The following is a 25,006-nucleotide window of genomic DNA, read 5'->3' on the forward strand; positions in this document are numbered from 1 at the left end:
TGATTGTGGATGATCAGCCATGATCATAATGAATGGTGGTGCTGGCTCGAAGAGCCGAATGGCCTACTCCAGCACCTATTGTCTATTGTCTATTGTCTAAGACCAAGGTTACACAGCTTTAAGATCAGTCTGGAGGGGATAATGGTGTTGCAGGCAGAGCTGTAGTCTACGAGCAGGAGCCTGATGCAGATGTCTGTGTTGTCCAGATGTTCCAGGATGAGTGCAGGGTTAAAGATGGCATCTTCTGTGGATCTGTTATGTTGGTAGGCAAACTGTAGCGGTTCGAGACCGGTTGTGGAGTCGAGTTGAGGTGGGCCATGACCAGCCTCTCAAAGCACTTCATGATTATTGAAGTCAGGGCTATTGAGCGGTAGTCATTAAGCCACATTGCATGTAATTTCTTGGGTAAGGAGATAACGGTGGTCTTTTTGAAGCATGTGGGGACTTTGGCTTGTGGGAGGGAGAGGTTGAATATGGCGGTACATACCTCCACAAGTTGGTTTGCGCAGGATCCGAGTGCTCCACCAGGGAAACTGTCCAGGCCTGTTGCTTCCTTGGGTTGACTCTCAGGTCCATAAGAACATAAGAACTAGGAGCAGGAGTAGGCCATCTGGGCTCTCAAGCCTGCCCCGCCACTTAATAAGATCATGGCTGATCTTTGAGGCTCAGCTCCACTTACCCACCCACTCACCATCACCCTTAATTCCTTTACCATTCAAAAATTTATCCAGCCTTGCCTTAAAAACTTTCAGTGAGGTAGCATCAGCCACCTCACTGGGCAGGGAATTCCACAGATTCACAACCCTTTGAGTGAAGAAGTTCCTCCTGACCTCAGTCCTACATCTGCTTCCCTTTATTTTGAGGTGATGCCCTATAGTCTTAGTTTCACCTGCTAGTGGAAACAACATCTCTGCCTCCACTTTATCTATTCCCTTCATAACCTTATATGTTTCTACAAGATCTCCCCTCATTCTTCTGAATTCCAATGAGTATAATCCCAGTCTACTCAGTCTTTCCCCATAATCCAACCCTCTCAACTCTGGAATCAACCGAGTGAATCTCTTCTGCACCCCCTCCAGTGCTAGTAAATCTCTTCTCAAGTAAGGAGACCAAAACTGCGCACAGTTCTCCAGGTGTGGCCTCACCAAGACCCTATACAGCTGCAGCATAGCCTCCCTGTTTTTAAACTCCATCCCTCTAGCAATGGCAGACAAAATTCCATTTGCCTTTTTAATTACCTGCTGCATCTGCAATCCTACTTTTAGCGATTCATGCACAAGGACACCAAGTCCCTCTGCACAGCAGCATGCTGCAATTTTTTACCATTTAAAACATAGTCCATTTTGTTGTTATTCCTACCAAAATGGATGACCTCACACTTATCAACATTGTACTCCATCTGCCAGACCTTTGCCCTCTCATTTAGATTATCTATATCCCTCTGCAGACTTTCAGAGTCTTCTGCACACTTTGCTCTACCACTCATCTTAGTGTCATCTGCAAATTTTGACACACCACACTTAGTCCCCAACTCCAAATCATCTATGTAAATTGTAAACAACTGAGGTCCCAGCACTGATCCCTGAGGCACACTACTAGCCACTGACTGCCAACCAGAAAAATACCCATTTACCCCATCTCTCTGCTTTCTACTGGTCAACCAATCCTCGATCCATGCCAATACATTACTGGTAATACCATACAACTTTACTTTATGTAGCAGCCTTTGGTGTGGCACCTTGTCAAATGCCTTCTGGAAATCCAGATACACTACATCCACAGGTTCCCCATTGCCCACCATGCAAGTAATATCCTCAAAGAATTCCACCAAATTAGTTAAACATGACCTACCCTTCATGAACCAATGCTGCGTGTTCCCAATGGGACAATTTATATCCAGATGTCTTGCTATTTCTTCCTTAATGATAGATTCAAGCATTTTCCCCACTACCCAAGTTAAGCTAACTGGCCTGTAGTTACCTGCTTTTTGTCCACTTCCTTTTTTAAACAGTGGAGTCACATTTGCTACTTTCCAATCTGCAGGAACCACCCCAGAGTCCAATGAATTTTGGTAAATAATTGCTAGTACAATTGCCATTTCCTCATCACCTCTTTTAGTGCTCTGGGATGCATTTCATCAGGACCAGGTGATATGTCCACCTTTAGCTCCATTAGCTTGCCCACTACTGCCCCCTGAGTGATAATGATAGTTTCTAGGTCCTCACCTGCTAAACCTTCTTGCCATTAGTTTTCAGTGTGTTGTTTATGTCTTCCACTGTGAAGACTGACACAAAATAATTGTTTAATGTCTCGGCTATTTCCTTATTCCCAGTTAACAAATTGGCCTTCTCATCCTTCAAAGGACCAATGTTTACCTTTGCCACTCTTTTACGATTTACATATTTATAGGAACTTTTGCTCCCTGTTTTTATATTCTGAGCTAGTTTATTCTCATAATCTATCTTTCTTTTCTTTATAACTTTTTTTGTGGCTTTCTGTTGGCCTTTAAAGATCTCCCAGTCTACTAGTTTCCCACTACTCTTTGCTTTTTTGTCTGTTTTTTTTCAGTCTGGTACTTTCCTTTATTTCCTTAGACACCCATGGCTGGCTCTCTTTTCCTACAGTTCTTCCTTATCACTGGAATATACGTCTGCTGAGCACTGTGAAAAATTGTTTTGACAGTGCTCCACTGTTCCTCAATTGACCCACCATAAAGTTTTTGCTCCCATTTTACCTTAGCTAACTCCTCCCTCATTCCTTCGCAGTCTCCTTTGTTTAAGCACAGGACATTGGTACTGGATTTAATCTTCTCACGCTCCATCTGTATTTTAAATTCAACCATGCTGTGATCGCTCCTTCCGAGAGGATCCCTAACTGTGAGATCATTAATTATTCCTCTCTCATTACACAGGGCTAGATCTAGGATAGCTTGCTCCTTCATAGGTTCCATTACGTATTGTTGAAGGAAATTATTGCAGATGCATTCTATGAACCCCTCCTCAAGGCTGCCATGACCGATCTGGTTTGACCAATCAAACTGATCTGACTTCTGAAATGGTGGCAGAGGCAGGAGGTGAGTCTGGAGCTGTCAGGGCAGGCGTCGACGCACCGGTGCATTCTACTCAAACCGAGTATAGAAAGCATTGAGCATGTCAGGGAGGAATCTTACACTGTTTCATTTTGTATCCCGTAATGTCATTTCGGCCTTGCCATAGATGGCAGGAGTCTGTTTGGTAGGCCTGGGCCTCTATTTTGATGGCCTAGTATTAACATTTTGGGGAAATTGCTGTAAAATCTGGGATCAGTCTTGTTCATATTTATTATTTGATGTGTATTGTGGTCTGTTCAATCATAGTTTCTTGAGCATATTTACCACCTTTTATGCTGGGTACTAGAATATAAGTTGTATGTGTAGATTTGTTTGACTGTTCTAACATTGTATTGTAAAGTTTAACATTGCTTGTTTAAAACCATGGAATATCATAGAGCATAAGATGATAGCTTTCTTCTCTTTGGAAGTACCCTAGATCTCTCACTTTAACTACTTTTAAAACAAAAGGTTATTAGACACTATTCATATTGTAACATAGATTTGGCAGTTTGGCCTAGGATCATAACAATACTGATGACACTCAGCCGTGATCCTCCAACCCTCTCCACTACCTCTGTGCACTGAGGCAGAATGTTCTATAAACAATGTTGAGTAAGCTACCAGTATGTCTAATTAAATGCTGGGAAAGACACAAAGGACAACTTGCCGCAGATACATCGAGCCCTAAATGGGGTCTTGAATGGAAACACATTTTGAGCAAAAAGGCACCTTGCTAAAGGAGTTGAAGGTTGTATCAAGACTCATCATTTGGAGGAACATTGCAGAAGCAATTCCCATTTATCTGTTAGCACTCATTGACCAGGCTAACACCATTTTGGTGGACCAAACAAAGGGAATGCTAGACAAATTTCAACCTGTCCAGCAGCCATCTGTGGAGAAAGACACAGAGTGAATGTTTTATGTACTGAAACAGAAACATTCGCTCTGCATCTTTCTCAGCAGATGCTGCTAAAACTGGTGAGCTTCTCCACCATTTTATTTTTGTATCAGATTTCTGTCATCCACAACGTTTTGCTCTCATTACCATTTTTGTGTATAGTACTTTACCTAACAGCCCTCCTAACAGCAACAGCTGAACAAGAGTAAAAAGAATTGTAGAGAATTTTGAGTAATGCCTCAAGATATTGCACTTCTTAGTGCTCGCATACTGCTGGAGGTTTGAAGAGTATATGAACACTTTCTGTAAAACTTTATCAAGACTTCACCAAAACTTGATCAACATTTGCTCTAGAAATTCTCGAAGGACTTAAGGTAAATGGAGTAAATGCTGTGCTTTTCTGCTTTTCTGTGTAACTTACAGGAGTAACCAAGAGAAATGGTTTGCTTGATTACTGACAGCTTTGCCACTTGTCTCAGAGATAATGTGAACTGCAGATGCTGCAGAAACCAAGATGACAAAGTGTGAAACTGGATGAACACAGTAGGCCAAGGAGCATCTCAGGAGCACAAAAGCTGACGTTTCGGGCCTAGACCCTTCATCAGAGAGGGGGATGGGGAGGGGGTTCTGAAATAAATAGGGATAGACGGGGAGGCGGACTGAAGATGGATAGAGGAGAAGATAAGTGGAGAGGAGAGTATAGGTGGGGAGGTGGGGAGGGGATAGGTCAGTCCAGGGAGGACGGACAGGTCAAGGAGGTGGGATGAGGTTGGTAGGTGGGAAATGGAGGCGCAACTTGTGGTGGGAGGAGGGGATAGGTGAGAGGAGGAACAGGTTAGGGAGGTGGGGACGAGCTGGGCTGGTTTTGTGATGCAGTGGGTGGAGGGGACGAGCTGGGCTGGTTTTGGGATGCAGTGGGGGAGGGGGAGATTTTGAAGCTTGTGAAGTCCACGTTGATACCATTGGGCTGCCAAGCGGAATATGAGTTGCTGTTCCTGCAACCTTCGAGTGGCATCATTGTGGCACTGTGGGAGGCCCATGATGGACATGTCGTCTAAGGAATGGGAGGTGGAGTTGAAATGGTTCACGACTGGGAGGTCCAGTTGTTTATTGCGAACCGAGCGGAGGTGTTCTGCAAAGCGGCCCCCAAGCCTGCGCTTGGTTTCCCCAATGTAGAGGAAGCCACACCGGGTACAGTGGATACAATATACTACATTGGCAGATATGCAGGTGAACATCTGCTTAATATGGAAAGTCATCTTAGGGCCTGGGATGGGGTGAGGGAGGAGGTGTGGGGGCAAGTGTAGCACTTCCTGCGGTTGCAGGGGAAGGTGCCGGGTGTGGTGGGGTTGGAGGGGAGTGTGGAGCGGACAAGGGAGTCACGGAGAGAGTGGTCTCTCCAGAAGGCAGACAGGGGTGGGGATGGAAAAATGTCTTGGGTGGTGGGGTTAGATTGCAGATGGCGGAAGTGTCAGAGGATGATGCGTTGTATCCGGAGGTTGGTGGTGTGGTATGTGAGGATGAGGGGGATTCTCGTAGGGCGGTTATGGCAGGGGCGGGGTGAGAGGGATCTGTTGCAGGAAATGTGGGAGACACGGTCAAGGGCGTTCTCGACCATTGCAGGGGGGAAGTTGCGGTCCTTGAAGAACTTGGACATCTGGGATGTGCGGGAGTGGAATGCCTCATCCTGGGAGCAGATGCGGCGGAGGCGAAGGAATTGGGAATAGGGGATGGAATTTTTGCAGGGGAGTGGGTGGGAGGAGGTGTATTCTAGGTAGCTGTGGGAGTCGGTGGGCTTGAAGTGGACATCAGTTTCTAGCTGGTTGCCTGAGATGGAGACAGACAGGTCCAGGAAGGTGAGGGATGTGTTGGAGATGGCCCAGGTGAACTTGAGGTTGGAGTGGAAGGAGTTGGTGAAGTGGATGAACTGTTCGCGCTCCTCTGGGGAGCAAGAGGCGGCGCCGATACAATCATCAATGTAACAGAGGAAGAGGTGGGGTTTGGGGCCTGTGTAGGTGCGGAAGAGGGACTGTTACACATATCCTACAAAGAGGCAGGCATAGCTGGGGCCCATGCGGGTACCCATGGCCACCCCCTTTGTCTGTAGGAAGTGGGAGGAATCGAAAGAGAAGTTGTTGAGGGTGAGGACGAGTTTGGCTAGGCAGATGAGGGTGTTGGTGGAGGGGGACTGGTCGGGCCTGCGGGACAGGAAGAAGCGGAGGGCTTTAAGGCCATCTGTATGAGGAATGCAGGTGTATAGGGACTGGATGTCCATGGTGAAAATGAGGTGCTGGGGTCCAGGGAATTGGAAGTTCTGGAGGAGGTGGAGGGCGTGGGTGGTGTCACAGACGTAGGTGGGGAGTTCCTGGACCAAGGGAGAGAAAATAGGGTCCAGATCGGTGGTCCCCCACTGCATCCCAGAACCAGCCCAGCTCGTCCCCTCCCCCCACTGCAGCACAAAACCAGCCCAGCTCGTCCCCGCCTCCCTAACCTGTTCCTCCTCTCACCTATCCCCTCCTCCCACCTCAAGCCGCACCTCCATTTCCCACCTACCAACCTCATCCCACCTCCTTGACCTGCCCATCCTCCCCAGACTGAACTATCCCCTCCCCACCTCCACTCTCCTCTCCACCTATCTTCTCCTCTATCCATCTTCGGTCCGCCTCTCCGTCTCTCCCTATTTATTTCAGAACCCTCTCCCCATCCCCCTCTCTGATGAAGGGTCTCGGCCCGAAACGTCAGCTTTTGTGCTCCTGAGATGCTGCTTGGCCTGCTATGTTCATCCAGCTTCACACTTCGTTATCTTGCCACATTGTCTCTCTTGATCTGTAGGAGAAGGACATGAATTAAGTAGAGCAGTAGCTGCAGGAGAAAGAAACAGGAAGGTGAGATGAAACCCTCTCCTTCAACCCATTTTGTCCTCTCTCCCCAGATACATTCCCTCATAGTTTCAGGATGGCTGAATAACAATCAGCAGTATATTAGAACTTAGATCAGTACAGCACAGTACAGTCCCTTCAGCCCACGATGTTGTGCCAAACCTTTACCCTAAACCTAAGGTCTACCTAACCTCCACTCCTACCTTATACTATCATCCATATGCCTTTCTAATAGCTGCTTCAGTGCCCCTAATGAGGCCAATTCCACTATCCTCTCCAGCAATGCATTCCACGACCCGACCACGCTCTGAGTAATCTTTTGTCATGATTGAATGGGATCCACATTGGCTGCCTCATAAAAATTGCATCTGGTAAATGGTTGAGTTTGAAAGTCATGATGTAGAGGTGCCGGTGTTGGATTGGCGTGGACTAAGTTAAAAATCAAACTATAACCTGATGTTGTGTGATTTGAGTTTGAAACTTCCTTTGGAAAAATTCAAATTGTATAAATTACTAGCTAAAATTGCTAGCTAAAACTAACTCACAAACTGCCAAGTCTTACAGGAACAATGTCCAGTTAGAACTTGGTTTCATCAAAATGAACTTCACACTTTTGTCACAACCACAAAATCCTTGCCTTTGCCACTGATTCAGTTTGTGTCCAGAGCTTTAGTCTTCCATGTGAATCTAATTAACTTAACATTTTTATGAAACAAGAACAGAAAATGGTGGGAATACCTGACATGTTAGGTAGAATCTAGGTGAGAATCCAAACTAACAAATGCTTCAGGTCATTGGTCTTCCATCCCGACCAGGAAAAGTTGGAAGTATCCAACAAGGAAACACTTAGGTGGAGATAGGTGGACAGGCAGGTAGTACTGAGGAGGTAGGGAAGCTGCAGAAAGATTTAGGAGAGTGGTCCAGGAAATGGCTGATGAAATTCAATGTGAGTAAATGTGAGGTTTTGCACTTTGGAAAAAAGAATACAGTTTAGGAGAGTGGTCCAGGAAATGGCTGATGAAATTCAATGTGAGTAAATGTGAGGTTTTGCACTTTGGAAAAAAGAATACAGGCATGGACTATTTTTTAAACGGTGAGAAAATTCGCAAATTAGAAGTGCAAAGGGATCTGGGAGTGTTGGTCCAGGATTCTCTAAAGGTTAACTTGCAGGTAGAGTCCGTAATTAAGAAAGCAAATGTAATGTTGTCGTTTATCTCAAGAGGGTTGGAATATAAAAGCAGCGATGTGCTTCTGAGGTTTTATAAGGCTCTAGTTAGACCCCATTTAGAATACTGTGTTCAATTTTGGGCCCCACACCTCAGGAAGGACATACTAGCCCTGGAGCGTGTCCAGCGGAGAGTCACACGGATGATCCCTGGAATGTTAGGTTTAACGTATGATGAACAGCTAAGGATCCTGGGATTGTACTCATTAGAGTTTAGAAGGTTGAGGGGAGATCTAATAGAAACTTACAAGATAATGTATGGTTTAGAAGGGGTGGACGCTAGGAAGTTGTTTCCGTGAGACGGGGAGACTAGGACCCGTGGGCACAGCCTTAAAATTAGAGGGGGTAAATTTAAAACTGAAATGAGACGACATTTCTTCGGCCAGAGAGTGGTGGGCTTGTGGAATTCATTGCCGCAGAGTGCAGTGGAGGCCGGGACGTTGGATGCCTTCAAGGCAGAGATCGACAAATTCTTGATCTCAAAAGGAATCAAGGGCTACGGGTGGGGGGGGGCGTGCAGGCAAGTGGTGTTGAAATGCCCAACAGCCATGATTTAAATGGTGGAGTGGACTTGATGGGCCGAATGGCCTTACTTCCACTCCTATGTCTTATGGTCTTATGGTCTAACACTTGCTGGTCTGGCAGCAAACTATTAGGAGGACAGTGTTGAACTTCAAAAGGACGTTGACAATTTGGTGGCGTGAGTAGGTATGTGGCAAATTAATTTCTGTGCAGAAAGATATGTGGTAATATATTTTGGTAGCAAGAACTTGGAGATGCAGTCTAAAACAGAGGTGCAACTCTAAAGAGAGTACAGGAGCAGAGAGATCCATGTGAATAAGTTGTTAATGACAGCAGGGCAAGTCAAAAGAGCGGTTAACAAAGCACACAGGAGCCAGGAATTTATTAATAGAGGCATAGAGTACAAAAGCAGGGAGGTTATGCTGAACCTTTGTAAATACTACTTAGCTATTACCTACAGTACTGTATACAGTTCTGGGTTCCACACTTTGGGAGAGATGTGACCTAATTGTAGAGAGTGTGGAAAAGGTTCACAAGAATGGTTCCAGGGAAGAGAAACTTCAGTCATAAAGATAGATTGGAAAAGTCAGGACAGTTTTCCTTGAAAAGGAGAACTTGATTGAAGTTTTCAAGCAATGAGAGGTCTGGACAAAGTAGACAGGAAGAAACTTCTCATTGTAAAAAGATCAAAAAGTGAACTGCACTAGTCATATAAATACTGTGGCTACAACAGCACATCAGAGGCTTGGAATCCTGAAATGAGTACCTTACATCATAAAGCCTTTCCACCATCTTCAAGACAAAAGGAGGGGTATGAGGAGCTAATTCCCACTTGATGAGTGTAACTCCAACTACACTCAAGAAGCTTGGCTATATCTAGGACAAAGCAGCCTGATTGATTTGCAGATCCACAAACATTCAGTACCTTTAGCAATGAAGCTCAGTTGCAGCAATATGTACCATCTACAAGATGCACTGCAGAAAATCACCAAAGTTCCGTAGCAGCTTCTAAACGCATAAACGCTACAATCTAAAACAACAACAGCAATTAATACATGGAAACAACACCACCTGCATGTTTCCCCTTGAAGCCATTCACCATTCTGACTTGTTTAGAACATTTTCCCACTTGAACCAACAGTAATAACTGTGCCATCCATTTTCATCTTCCCTCATACCTGCCTCTCTCTCATTGCAGGAGAAAAACAGCCTATAGTAGCTCATAAAGTGTCGAGACAAGTGATGTGCTGCCCACCATTTGGCTCCTCATCCTTCAGGAGGTGAAACAGCGCCACATCAGTCCCTCAGACCCCACAGTAGGACCTCCAGGGAAGAACCAGAAACCAGAGACGACCTTCCCATTCCTCCATTCCTGTGGTAACTGAAACTTGGTTTGGAATTCAGTCATTCTGACATCCTGTAGGTAGAAAGCCTTCCTTTAATCAAACACAGGTTGCCGTCACACCCACATTCTGTGACTGGGTGGGAAACCTAGCAGCAGGGTGGTAATGAATTAGCTAAGTTAAAAAACAACACCAAAGCCACTTTTCTGGCAAACAAGTTCCTGACCAATTACCGCCCATGCCATCCCCTTTCCAATCCCACCCCTCAGCTGTGAGTGAATCCATTTCAGTAAAATGTAACATGTTTTAGTGAAAGTTAATTTAATCAATATCCTTAAGTCATATGCAGCAATAAAAATTAAAATGCAAAGATCAGCATCTTGTTTCAGGGATTATCTCTGGTGCAATTATTTGCTGATTGCTGTTAAAATTCATGTAGATGGGGTGCTCATGAACCTGTGTCTTCATTGTGAACAATATAATTCTGATATTTCACAGACCTTTACCAGCTCAAGTTGTCCAATACCAACCAGCGAACATTGTCAGCGCTGATCAAAGTTAAATCAGTGTGTGACGGTATGGCCTGGCCTTGTTTATGTCACAAAACACCCACATTGGGATACTGGATCACATTAGCTGTCAGTACTGTGATTTTAGCTGACGCCTGTCTCCCTGGTGTAATTGGTTTAGTACTTGAATGACATTCTGCAGCATGTTCAGCTATTGATTACCTTTTTAATGGAACAGAATGGAAGCTATAGATGAATTTGTATTACAGTAAACCGTGTTCAGCTGTGAGCCTTGATTCACAAAATTTGAGTTGCGCATTTATTTATTTCTGTCATCTTTTTCCTCACTTTTTTGATTTCCCTTTCCACTTGTACATCTTACAATAGTAAAGTTATTTTGGCCTCATGTTTGGAACAGCTTAAGGTCCTAGAGTTCCTGAATGAATCCTTACTCGTTATCCGGATGTGAACAATTCTGGCAGGACAAGCACTTGTCTATATAACTCAGTGACTTGCTAAGCTATTTGAAGGGACAGTTAAGAATCAATATTGTAGCTGTGGTCTGGCATTACATAAAGGTAAGACCAGTTAAAGACAGCAGATTACCTTCCCCGTTGAAAGTTATTGAACTAGATCAATTTTTACAACAAACTGTTAGTTTCATGGTACTAGTTTTTTTTGCTCCCAAATTTATTTAACTAACTGAATTGGAGTCCCCAAAGTAGTTGTAGACTTTAATTCATTTCTGCAAAGCATCCTCTGGGTTACTAGTCAGTAAAATAACTGCTAAAGTACAACCCCAAGTTGGGTATTTAGACGTGCCCGTGGGTTTGATTAAAAACTGCCCAGCAACAGCTTTTTAATTGGCGTTAAGTAGCAGTTCTGTCACAGAACTCATAAGAACAGGCACTCAAACCTCAAAAAAGCCATATCTCTCTGTCTCTTTCTATTTCTGTGAATCAAAGAAAGTCAGCATCAAAAGATTTTGGAAAGGTGAACTTCTAACTCAGAAAATGTGGGTCCAACTGAGCTGCTACCGAATTGAGGATTGTAATGTAAACAACTGTGCAATATTATCACCAAAAACCAAAGGAACTTTGAGAAAGACACTTCATTTCACCTTTGTGGTCTCGACTCTTGGTCTACAGATTTTGTTCGTTTTAGTCTATATTTTTCACCACTGATATTCCTGCAAAATTGTCTGTCTCATCTGCCCTATTTGTGACCAAATGTTTGGATTTTAAGGTGTTATTGTTTAAGTTTGCATATTAGAACTTAAAGATGCATTTTGCATCATTTTAGAGGATAAGTTTGGAAAAATAAATAAGCTTTTGTTTTCTTATTAATTGATGAAACCTGGTGTGAGTTTCCTTTATCTTAGATAGTTCTCTTAGTCACGCAGATTAACCATTCAGTTGATTAATTCAGTCATTTTCACATTTGTGATGATTCATGGAATTGAGGGGCTTGATTTTCAATGCACTCTTCCCATCAAGGTCATGACACTATTTTGTTCCAGAGCAATTTTGAGCGACTGCAATTTGCTTATGTAGACAAGCTCCTGAAATAACCGATGTTTTCCTGCTTTCTAAAAACTCCACATGATATATTTTCATATAATAGCAAATATGTCACTGGCTGTTAGACATGCTATGATACATTCAAGAATTTTGTTACATGTGTACCTATGTCTGATAAAGTTTCAGCTTTTCTACATTTGTATCAAGAGTTATTGCACATACTATGTCTGTCATTATTTTTCAATAATTAACAATAGTGAAAATAATTTAATAGAATTGTTCCCCTCCCAATGTAATGATCCTTGGAGACAATTTTCCCATTCGTAAAATTCTCCTTCAGTCCAGTCATTATTTTGCTCTTTTAAGCATTCTTTCATTTCTCTTTCTGATCCTGTTTTGCACAAATTTATGCTCCTTTCTCATTTTCTGCTGTTTCTAACTCAGTTGCTAAATCTAATTTGTTAAAAAGATAGATTGCTGGATCAGTCTTTCACCAAATACCCCTGATGCATTGTTTGTTTGGCTATGCCATTTTCAGGTCCCACTTCTACCAATTTAAAGGGAAATTTTTTTTTCAAGCTGGATGATGAGACAAGTGTGTAACTAATGGATGCAAGATAGCTCCAGCAAAATCTGAGCCATTATGATGGCCCAATATATTTAAGGCTCTTGCGAAGATTTGTAGCTCGGATGGTGGATGTGGTTGTTGGCTTACTCACCCGGCTGGCTAGTTATCGTACAGATGCTTCGTCACAGTGCTGGGTAACATAAACAGTGTGGCCTCCGACGAAGTGATGTTGTTGTACTCCGCTTAGTATTTATATGATCCGGTCTGTTAAGTAGTGTTGTGTTATTTCCGGTTATTTTTTGCATGGGTTTGTATATGTGGTCTAATTCCACATGTTTGTTGATTGCATTATGGGTGGAGAACCAGGCCTCTAGGAATTCCCACACATATCTATGGTTGGCTTGAGCGAGGATGGTCAGGATGTCCCTGTTAAATTGATGGCCTTCAATGTCTGAGTGCACTGAGATCAGGGAAAGTTTGTTGTGTCGTTTTGCTGCAGCAGAATTTTCCTGGAAAATTTGGAGATCCCAACCAGTGGAAATAGTTTATCATTATCTATGCAGTCTACTACTGTTAATATCTTGAAGACTTCAATCAGATCACCCCTTAACCGTCTAAATTCTAGAGAAAACAGGTTTAATTTATGTAATCTCTCCTTGTAGCTTGACCCCTGAAGTCCGGGTATCATTCTTATAAACCTACATTGTACTCCCTCCAAAGCCAATATAGCCTTTCTAACGTGTGGTACCCAAATCTGCTCACAGCATTCCAAATGGGGTTTATCCACAGTTTTGTATTACTCTGATATAATCTCTGTATTCTTATACTGCAGTCCTCTAAATATAAAAGTCAGCAGCCCTTTAGCTTTCTTGATTACTTTCAGCACCTATTTGTGATATTTTAAAGATCCATACAACTGAACCCCCAAGTCTCTTTGGACATCCAGTCCGTTTAATACCTTCTAGAAACTATTGTGACCTATTATTTTTTGGTCCAAAATGGATAACTTTACTCTTGCCAACATTGAATTCCATTTGCCACAGTATTGCCCAGAGTTTGATTTTCTGGGAGAAGAGGAGGCTGATGGGGGTGATACCTTATTGAGGTGCACAGAATGATGAGAGGTTTGGATAGAGTCGATCGTGAGAGTCTTTTCCCCATGACGGATGTGCCTAAGACTGGAGGACATTTGTTTAAGGTGTGGCGCAAGTGGTTTGGGGATATAATCTCTTTTAGTAGCTGTTATAACTGCTTTGTGGTCCTTTGCTGGTTTTTGTATCTTTCTCATTCAGCAGGATCTGTATTACTTTTTTGCATTTTTGAAAGCTTTTTCATTTAATTTTAAGCTGTCCCTCATCTCATCAGTTGTCCATGTCTGCTTTTCAGTGAGATTCCCCTCTCAGAATATGAACTAGTTTTGTAAAATGTTAAATATTTCTTTAAAGATCCTCTACTGTTCTTTCATTGTTTTACCCATTAGTATATTTTCCCAGTTTACTGTTGACCGTCTCTGTCTCATCTCGTTAAAGTCAGCCTTACCTAAGTTTAAAACTCTCATGACACAGTCATGCTTATTACCATTAAAATAGGTTATCCAATTATTTACCTTTTCCATTTACAATCCTTTTTTATGCATAAGTAGCTGGCATGGTTTGCATATTATAACACTGACTACATTTCAAAAATAATTCATTGTCAGTGAAAGACTTCAGGGTGTTCTGGAGTTATTCAGTGTTCCACATAAAATGTATGTGGTTTCATCTTCCTTTTCAAATATACTTAGATTAACACCAGAAGTATTCTTTTGATGGTATAAATTTGATGGTAATCTGACTTGAACGCCTCTTTGACTTCATTTTGCAGAGTTGTTTGGGCAGGTTGCCAAATTCCTTTGGAGACTGAACATGAAAGTGTTTGTCTTTTTTAAAAAGTACCGATGGCAACTCTGTACCTTAAAGTTTTTGCTCATTCAGAGTGTACTTGACTATTGTCGAAGAAAGTACACATTTTGTACAAGCTTTTTCTCTTGCCCTGCTCAGGTCAGTTCACAACAAAGCCAATTTAAAGAGAAAATCAATATTTATACCCTATGAGACAGAGGAGAGTGCTGATTGGTTGGTTGGTGGACTGTTGGTTTTCTCTTAAATTGAAATTCTTGGGAAGTGTCCTGAAGAGTGCATGGTGAAAAACTTCATCAAAATGTGTCTTTTCAGCAGTACTTGTGTTTTACTGCCAAACAACTACATCTGAAGTCTTTGGATGAATTAAAGAAGGTGATGGAGAGGGATGTTGTGATCTGGCTGCCATTAAATTTCGTGAAATTGTAATTTTTTTTCATCAATAGATGAAAAAGTGAGTACCATTTAGTCATTTAAGAAACATTTAGAGAGGTACGTAGATGGCATAGCTATGGAAGGATATGGATCATATGCAGGCAAATGGACTGGTTTAATTGTGAAAACTGGGCGGCATGGGCAAATTGAGCCAAAGGCCCTGTTTCCGTGCTGTCGATCTCTATGACTCTGAGATAATTGGGAAATTTCCTGACTTGGCATTTCTTTTCCATGGTTTAAAGGGCGATGTTACACACAATTTTCATTCTGGGAAGTCAGGAGCAGAATAGAATCAGGCCAGAAGTAAATAATAGGCAGCCGCAGAGAGAAGCGATTTAGAAGTCTGGCCAAAACACTTCTTTTGGTTCCCTCAGACATTACTCCAATTGTTTTAAGTGCCGTAAATCATTCCACCTCTAAAGTCATCCCCAATGACTCCTTAGAATCAGTCGATGCCAATGCATGCATCCCGACCTATTGAAGTGTTCCTTCACATCTGTGAGTTTCCTCACATCCCGTGCCCCCTCAACTCATAGAATCCCAACAGTGCAGTCATAGGCCTTTCAGATCATTGAGACTATACTGATGGCCCAAAGAGCACACCACCAACAGTGAGCACCCTACCCTATCCCCTCATGGCCAATCCATCTAACCTGCACATCTTTGGACTGCGAGAGGAAACCGAAGCACCTGAACGAAACCAACACAGACATGGGGAGAACATGCAAATTCCACACGGACAGTCACACAAGGCTGGAAGTGAATATGGTCCTTGGTGCAGTGAGGCAGCAGTGCTAAGTCTAAGCCACCTTGCCACAACTCATGCCACGTGCAAGCCATCAGATATCATCCATGTCAGCGTCATAGCTTTTCAGCCAGTATTCACTCTGGGCAGAACTCAGGAGTCTTGTGAAGATGAAAGAAAGTTAAACTTCAGCAGTCAAATAGAACCTTCATTCATATCCAATTAATACTGAAGAAAACTCATCCATTCATTAAAAACAAAAACAGAAATTGCTGAAAAGACTCAGCAAGCCTGGCAGCATCTGCAGAAAGAAATCAGAGTTAACATGACTCTTTTATCGTACCCTTCTTTATTTCCCCAGATGCTGCCAGACCTGCTGATTCTTTCCATCAATTTCTATTTTTTGTTTCTGTTTTTCAGCATCCACAGTTCTTTTGGTTTCCCATTCATGAAACCCATTCAAATATTTTAAATTCCCTGCAGAGTTTAATTTGTTGTAAAAACAATTTTTTTATTCTGTAATCACATCAATGGCAACTAATCATTTTGCTAGTCCCTTGAAGCTGCCAATCAAAATGTGAACCCTTTCCTCTCTCGCTGAGATAAGTGCTGTTTGAAACTGGGCCAAGTATTCATAATGATCGCAGGAATAATAACAGGCCTTGGGAAATGACAGAAAAAACTATATTGAAACTCTAGGAATTTCAAGATAATGACAACTCTTAACTGCAAATTAGCTTGTTTTTTTTCTATATCTAAAGGAATAGGTATTTAAAAAATTTTAGATTATGGCATTTTAAAAAAAGCTCATCCACTCTTTAAGAGCATTTGTACTGTCTCTTAAATTTATGTTCCCATACTACTACTGACTCCCCACTGTCAAAGATGATATCTGTTGGAAATACAGGTGGGACTTAAGCTGTCAGATCCCACCCACCATCGTTAAAAGATCTCCATTGTCAGCCAGACTCCCATGAAAATCTAGCCCTGAGTGTGGGTGTTGTCAATTGAAGAACATGTCATTGGGTCACAACAACATTTTTTCAGGACTGCTGCATTGTGAAGAAATATGTACATCCAAACTAGTTGACACCATGTGAGGATGATTGACATCCATCTGTTTGATTTAGAAAGCCTTGATCCAAATTAAATGTTGAGGTGTATGTTTCTGTAATTGATGTGCAATGCTTTTTTATTAATCTTTATGTCTCGGAAACATTTCCAAATGCGTAAGTTAATGTCCTATGACATTGGGCACTCAGTAGAGGAATACATGACCCTCCCGTGGCTATTCCTGCTGATTCAGGATAGCTGTTTCCACATCCCACTGTGCTCTTATGCTTCTGTATTTCCTTCTCTTCCTGCATCTTTCCCTGTATCGCTTTCTAACATTTTAGTTCTATCTTACACTGCACGTGAGCAAGAAAGCAATCACCAATGCCTGAGAACAATATTTATAGATGGAACTGGATAAAAAAAAGTTTGAAAGAGGTGGCTTTCCTTATTTCTTCGCATCAACCCCACCCCAGACTCTTGCTGCTACTTAAAATTTTTCCTGACTCTCACTCCCACCATATCCTCTCCCCCCACCATATTCTTTTTCCTTTCGCTCCCATCTCCATCTCTACCAACTATCTTTTCAAAGGGATTATTGGCAGAAATGGCAGTGCAGGGAACTGGTGGTAACCCTGTCACATGGGCTGATAGTTGATTGGGAGATGGGAGACAAAGGGTGAGGATAAATAAAAATGCACCTTTCTCACAAGATGTGATAATGGTGTGCCCCAGTGATCTATTTTATAGCCCCAATTTCTCATGTGAGAAGCAAAAATGAAGAAATAGAGAATAGTACATGCACATTTGTAGAGGACTCAATTACTAAGCGTATTAGGTTGTGTAGATAGAAACTTACAAAGTTACATAGACTGATTAAGGAATGTTACAGATGGAGCAGAATTGGGGAAGGGTTTGGGAGGAAGTGGCCATTCACTTTAGATCTAAGAAAGATCAATCTAAATGTTTTCTTGATAAGGAGAGCCTGTCAACTATGGAGGAGTGAAGATATTGAGTGCCCACCTGAGTCCCTAAAAACTAGAGACATGTATGAAGTATCGTCAAAATACTAATGGAATGTTGCTATTTATCGCCATGGTTGTGATATCCAATGAGGAGGAATTTATGCTTCAACTCTTCAGGCTGTTGGTTGGACCAGCTTTGGTAGTCTATGTTCAGCTTTGAGCATCACACCTGAGGACCAATTTGTTGGTCTTAGAGAGTATACCGTATGAAGCTTTTTTGTTGAATGCTGTAGTCTATATGATGTAGGTTGCAACACATTGCTTTTCAGTGCAGTATTCTGGATGTTTGTGAAAAGCATCCACTGTATGGAATAAAAATGATATATGTTCAAATTGGGAAGATGTGTTACAGACAAGGACCTTGAAGATAACAGTGTACAGTATCTTCAAACCCATTGTCCTTATCCCTTTAAGACGGTTGAGATCAGGGTTTGAGAGATACTGTCGAAAAAGCTGCAATGGGTTACAGTAGTGCATCTTGGAGATGGTAATGCTGCATCCACACAATGCCACTGGTGATGGAAATGGATATTTAAGTTTTTAAGATAAGTTTGTCGTCAGCTAGTTTTGCTCAGTTTGAGCATTCTTCACTCTGTTGTGCAAAGTTACTGGTTTGAGTGAGGATACCTGTTGCAATCGAATGCAAAGGAGGTGAAAAAACTAAAAGAAAAAGACTGCATGAGTTCTTTTACCTTTCTCTCATTTTCTACTACTCTACTTCATAACACCGTTCAAACCAAAAGAGAAATGACTTGCATTTATACTGCACTTTCTCTCTGAGAAACATCTTCAAATGCTTCAAATACATTGGGCTATTTGAAAGTGCAGTGGCTGTTATTTATCTAAATTGGGTTGGAGTTCACTTCATCCATGACAGTTATAGTTGATGGATGAGAGCTCTGTTACATCGATCTTGGATAAATTCAGTTCTAGATCAAGACTGTAAAATGTGGATAACCAATTATTTTAGAACAATAAAGAGCACAGCATCATAACATAACAACTGGTATGAAGTAAAAGCAGAAACATAAGGCAGCAGATTCCCCATCCATCTCAATTCTGTCTGAATCGCCAGTTTCTGCTGTAGATGAATCTTTGGTTATCTAACATCAAGGTCATGAAATTAATTACTGTCAAATATATACTATTGAGCTGTTTGGTAGAAAAGAATTGAAAAATGATGCTGTTCAGAGGAAGTTTCTGCTTCTAATTTAATTTTACTTTGCTTTCATACTGTGCACCCTCTCATTTTGAGACCTGTGACTCTGGGCTTCAACAACATACTCTATTTGTATGTTCTAGTCACTTACTACAGTGATATTCAACAAAAGATGTAACCTATCCAAGCTCAAAGAAACGTAGGAACAGGAGTAGGCCATCAACTCCCTGAGCTTGCTGAGCCATTCAGCAAGATCATGGCTGAACTGTGACCTAAATCCATACGTTTGCCTTGGGCCCAAATCTGTTAATACACTTGATTTATAGAAATTTGTCTATCTCAGATTTAAATTTAACAACTGAATTAACACCAACTGCCAGATGAAGAAGAGAGTTCCAAATGTCTACTATTCGTTGAACGTAGAAGTGCTTTCTATTATCTCCCCTGAATGGCCTGGCCCTAATTCTTAAACTGAGTCCTGGTTCTAGAATCTCCAATGAGTGGAAATAGTTTACTTGATAGACCCAGTCTTTCCCTGTTAATATTCTGAAGACCTCGATTAGATCTCCCATTGCCGTTCTAAATTCCTGAGAATAATTCATCTACTTTCTCCTCCTAACTTAACCGCTGAAGTCCAGGTATTATTTCTGTAAATCTGTGTTGAACTCCAAGGCCTAAACATGTTTTCTGAGGTGTGCAGAAGGGTCCAGACCCAAAATGTCAGCTTTCCAGCTCCTCTGAGGCTGCTTGGCCTGCTGTGTTCATCCAGCTCTACAACTTGTTATCTCAGTTTTCTAAGGTGTGGACCCCCGTTCTGCTCACAATGGGGTTTAGCTAGGGTTTTATATAACTGCAGCGTAACATCTGCATCTATGTACTCCAGCCCTTCAGATATGAAGGCTAGCATTCTATTCGCCCTCCCCTGTCTTTTTTCTGCACCTGTTCGTGACATTTTTAAAGAGCTATGCACCTCAACCCCCAAATCTCTTTGGGCATCCACTGTACTTAACTTTGGGCCTTCTAAAAAAAACCTGTTCTATCCTTTTCCAGTCTGAAATGGATAACCTCGTATTTCCTTTTATTAAAATCAATCTGCCACAGCTGTGCCCACTCATCTAATCTATCAATATCCTGTGGCAATTTTATGCTGTTGTCAACACTGTCTACTTAGTTGCCCGATAGTGTGTCATCAGCAAATTTGGATTTGTGACTACACTGAAATTATTGCACCTTTTGGAATAAATGCAAAGGCTAATTCTTTTCACAGAATAGCCCTAGAAGGTTTCTGCCAGTACCTATTCCGGATCCAGGTACAAGACTGTCTAACTAAAGATCCTCATAAACAAGGTTGCTGGAAAAGCTCAGCAGGTCTGGCAGCATCTGTGAAGGAAAACCAGAGTTAACGTTTCAGGTCCAGTAACCCTTCCTCAGAGTGGGGCTTCTGAGGAAGGGCCACTGGACCCAAAATGTTAACTCTGTTTTTTCAGATATCCTCGAACAGGTTGATGTTAAGATGGAGGATGTTTTGAAATTTTGAAAAACACGAGGATAGATAAGTCAAGATAACAAAGTGTGGGGCTGGATGAACACAGCAGACCAAGCAGCATCTTAGGAGCACAAAAGCTGATGTTTTGGGCCTAGACCCTTCATCTGATGTGTTCATCTAGCCCCTCACCTTGTTATCTTGGATTCTCCAGCATCTGCAGTTCCCATTATCTCTGATCAGGATAGATAAGTCCCCTGGGCCAGACAAGATATACCCAAGGTTAACATGTGAAGCGAGGGAAGAGATTGCTGCCCCTTTGGCAATGATCTTTGCATCCTCACTGTCCATTGGAACAGTACCAGAAGATTGGAGGGTAGCAAATGTCATTCCCTTGTTTAAGAAAAGGAATAGGGATAATCCTGGAAATTGCAGACCAATTAGTCTTCTTTCTGTGGTTGGCAAATTATTGGAGAGGATTCTGAGCGATAGTACTTATGATTATTTGGAAAAGCACAGTTTAATTAGAAGTAGTCAGCATGGCTTTGTGAGGAGTAGGTCATGCCTCACAAGCCTTATTGAATTCTTTGGGGATATGTCAAAAGCACATTGAAGGTAGAGTGTTGTTCATGGATTTTATCAAGGCATTCGATAAGGCTCCACCTGGTAACCTCATTCAGAAAGTAAGGATGCATGGGATTCAGGGAAATTTAGCTGTCTGGATACAAAACTGGCTGTCCAGTCGAAGACAGAGGGTGGTAGTAGATGGAAAGTATTCAGCCTGGAGCTTAGTGACCAGTAGTGTTCTGCAGGGATCTGTTGTGGGACCTCTGCTCCTTGAGATCCTTATAAATGACTTGGATGAGGAAGTGGAAGGGTGGGGTAGTAAGTTTGCCGATGACACGAACATTGGTGGAGTTGTGGATGGTGTGGAGGTCTGTTGTAGGTTTCAACGGGACATTGACAGGATGCAGAGCTGGGCAAAGAAGTGGCAGATAGAATTCAACCTAGAGAAGTGTGAAGTGATTCATTTTGGAAGATCATATTTGAATGCAGAATACACGGTTAGAGGCAGAATTCTTGGCAATGTGAAGGAATAGAGGGATCTTGGGTCCCACGTCCATTGATCCCTCAAATTTGCTCCCAAGTTGATAGGGTTGTAAAGAAGGCATATGGTGTGCTGACTTTCATTGGCAGGGGAATTGAGTTTAAGAGCCATGAGATTCTGCTGCAACTCCATACAACTCTGGCAAGACCACACTTGGAATATTGTGTTCAGTTCTGGTCACCTTATTATAGGAAAAATGTGGAAGCTTTAGAGATGGTGCAGAGAAGATTTATCAGGATGCTGCCTGGACTGGAGGGCAGGTCTTCAGAGGAAAGGTTGAGCGAGCTAAGGCTTTTTTCATTAGGCTGAAGAAGATGAGAGGTGATTTGATAGGGGCGTACAAGATGATGAGAGGCATAAATAGAATGGATAGTTAAAGACTCTTTCCCAGGGCAGAAATGACTATTATGAGAGGGCATAATTTTAAGGTGATTGGAGGAAGGTATAGGAGAGATGTCAGAGGTAGGTTCTACACACAGAGAGTGGAGGGTGTGTGGAATGCACTTCCGGCAGTGGTAATGGAGTCAGATATTTTAGAGACTTTTAAGCAACTCTTGGATAGGCACATGGAGGATAGTAAAATGTAGGGTAGATTGATCTTAGTATGATAATAGGTTGGCACAACATCGTGGGCTGTACTGTTCTATGTTCTATTTCCTTTACAGTTGCTGGCAGACCTGCTGAGCTTTTCCAGCAACTTTGTTATCGTTCCTGATTTACAATGTCCACAGTTCTTTCAGTTTTTATTAAAGATCCTCATAAACAGGTTGATTTTTTTTCTTACAATTTTGTCTATTTTTCCTTTATATTTAAAGTTAATTTCCCAAAGCCATTGAAATCCTGCAATATTTCAGTAACATTTTTTACAATTACAGATGCAAATTTGTAATCCTTGCATGATTAACTATAAGTCGGTAACAGCCTGGCCTCTGAGTGTACAGCCACTTTTCTGTATGCATTTTACTAAAATAAAGAATAGATTTGGTTTTATGACCTAACTAAAGTTGAGCAATGACAAATACCTGCAGTAGTCATGCCACATGTTCTAAACTACTCAATGTTACTGAAGTTCTATGTTATTAAATGCATTATTCCACATATAAACGAGACTGTCATAAATCTTCAAAACATTTATTGCTTGTGAATTATACAATCCTATTCATCAGCAAACAGTCCATATTGGGGTTCAGTATTTATGCCTCAATAATGACACAGAGTACTGAAACTCCCAGATTCATGAAGATGCCTCAGTGCTAACCACAGCTCTGTTTTAGTGTGCAAATCTACTGTTTCATGTGATTCTGATCTCACTGGGACAGAATTTAAATCTTACAGAGTAACATTACAATACTAATGGTATTGAAAGTTTCTATAAATGGGTAGTAGTTTATAAATCTCCAATTCTGCATTTGAGAAGAATGCAACAACGTCGCAGGAAATGTTTTCAACTTTTTTTTACAATTTTAAACGTGTGAAGTGTGCTGAATATGATCCAGACGCAATACTTTTACATACTATGAAATGTCCCCTGATGTTATTCATGGAGGTGTTATGCAATGAAAGTCATGTTTGTTATTGTACTGCAGACATACATAACTTGACCTGCCCCTTTAAGGTAAAGTAATTTCACTTGATGCCTCTATCGGCATCTGGAGGTCAATTGGGGGTTAATTGCAGTTGGTGCACTAAGTTTACAGATTGGCAGTCACTTGAAAACTTCCAGGGCCAGATCAGAAGAAACCGTAATGAAATAACTGCAATTCAGTTTCTTTTTAGTTTCTATTTTTCAACACTGTCTAATTCCCCAAAGTGGGTGTGTTCTGTGCTGATGCTTGTGGGGTCTGGAATGCTTGTTGTGATGTAACTGTTTCCTGCTCCTCCCTGGTGCCAAATTCCTCTCGGGAGATGTCTGCACAGAGTGAATATGATTTAACGTGTCCATTCAGTGAAGTAATCACATGCCTACTGTGTACACTGTTTAAAACTAAAAGTCACACATGGAAAGTAGATTATTATCTTGTGTTCCACAAATAATTTTTGTTTTCCACAAACACAAGTATTATATCATATATGTGTATAACCGGAAACTTCCAGTCAGGTACTAATGATTCACAAGTAAATATTTCCAACCAGCAAGGAGTTACCAAGATCATAAGTGGATAATTTATCAATATTACTAGATATTAAGGTAAGGATTCTATGATCATTTGGCCCATCAAGTCCACACTGACACCCCCCAATTTATAACCCTGCATTTCCCAAGGATAACCTACATGTCCCTGGGCACTATAGGCAATTTAGCATGACCAATCCACTTAATCTGCACATCTTTGTGACTATAGTAGGAAACCAACACAGACACGGGAAGAATGTGCAAACTTAACACAGATAGCGGCCCAAGGCTGGGATTGAACCCAGGTCCCGGGTGCTGCGAGGCAGCAGTGTTAATCCCTGAGCCACCCTGCAACTGTGGCTATAATTACCTTGGAGATGAATAAGAGACTGTAATGTCATCTAAGATGTTCCACCAAGATCATAACCTAATGTTGCACTGAAACACTAACATGAGTTAAATATAAAGAAAGAAAAAAAGTGATAAGAGATTACAGGAATTAGTTGCAGTGATACTAATGAGCTGTTGCTAATTATATTTTCCTCTTTTTTTGCAGTGTCTACAGCCTTGCAAAGAGTTATGGGACACTGATGAAAACCAGTGCCAGCGACAGTGTGAGGTAGGAGAACATCTAATAGAGAATTTGTAAGGTCTACTTTGAATCCTGTTTCTTGACTGTTCAGTACATCTTTATTTAGCTTTCATTTCAAGTTCCATCACAGTAGGTTCTGAAATTCTGCAAAGATTTCTGGCATTTACCAGAGTGACAAGCTCCTTGTGTTGACTTAAGTAAGTCTCAAGAAGATAAGTCATAGTTTAGAACTCACAAACATGCAGTTTGTTCTGTTTTCAATGTGCACTTCATGATTTCATTGGAGTCGAAAGCAGGTAGACTAAATGAAATATTTAAGTCACGCATGGTAAGAGGGTTAGGACAAAATTGGATCCAGCAGAGAGAGGAACGAGTGGAGATGGCGAGATGTACAATAGGAAGAGCAAGAGGGCAAGAAACAGAGGAAAGAGTATAGGGAGAGAAGAAGAAACACTGACAAAGCAATACATAGAATGGAAGAGGATGATAGCAAGAGAAAGGGACCAGCAGAAATCATGTTGGTGGAGAATGAGTGCCAGTGATCAAATGGTACTCCAAAGGAGGGGTTGATAATGATAGTGATGCAGAGACACAGAAGGATTGTTAAGCATAGAAAAGAAGCCAATCAGGACATGAAGCTGCATAAAAATGGTCAGCCACCTAGTTCTTCATTACTGAATGGTACTTGCAGGTTTTCTGCTTCCATGTTAATTCCAGCACTTTTTTGCTTTCAAAGACAAGTTCTATCTAAGGTAAAGGAGTAAATTACTGCTGATGCTGCAATCGGTACCAGAACAAAAACAAAAAATCACAGTGGGTCCAACAGCACCACGGAGAGAA

The 25,006-nt window shown here is 41.7% G+C and overlaps 1 protein-coding gene across 2 annotated transcripts in view; it reads left to right on the forward strand.

Annotated features, from left to right (window-relative positions):
* The window catches only part of anos1b (anosmin 1b), a 153,327-nt gene that overhangs the window by 75,167 nt on the left and 53,154 nt on the right, over positions 1-25,006 (forward strand). For both annotated transcript variants that reach the window (XM_059651149.1, XM_059651150.1), the window contains exon 3: positions 24,131-24,193. In XM_059651149.1, coding sequence (XP_059507132.1) covers positions 24,131-24,193 — 63 coding nt within the window. The remainder of the gene's footprint in view (positions 1-24,130; positions 24,194-25,006) is intronic.

This window comes from Stegostoma tigrinum, chromosome 14 (genome assembly GCF_030684315.1).
Source record: "Stegostoma tigrinum isolate sSteTig4 chromosome 14, sSteTig4.hap1, whole genome shotgun sequence".
Taxonomy (NCBI): domain Eukaryota; kingdom Metazoa; phylum Chordata; class Chondrichthyes; order Orectolobiformes; family Stegostomatidae; genus Stegostoma; species Stegostoma tigrinum.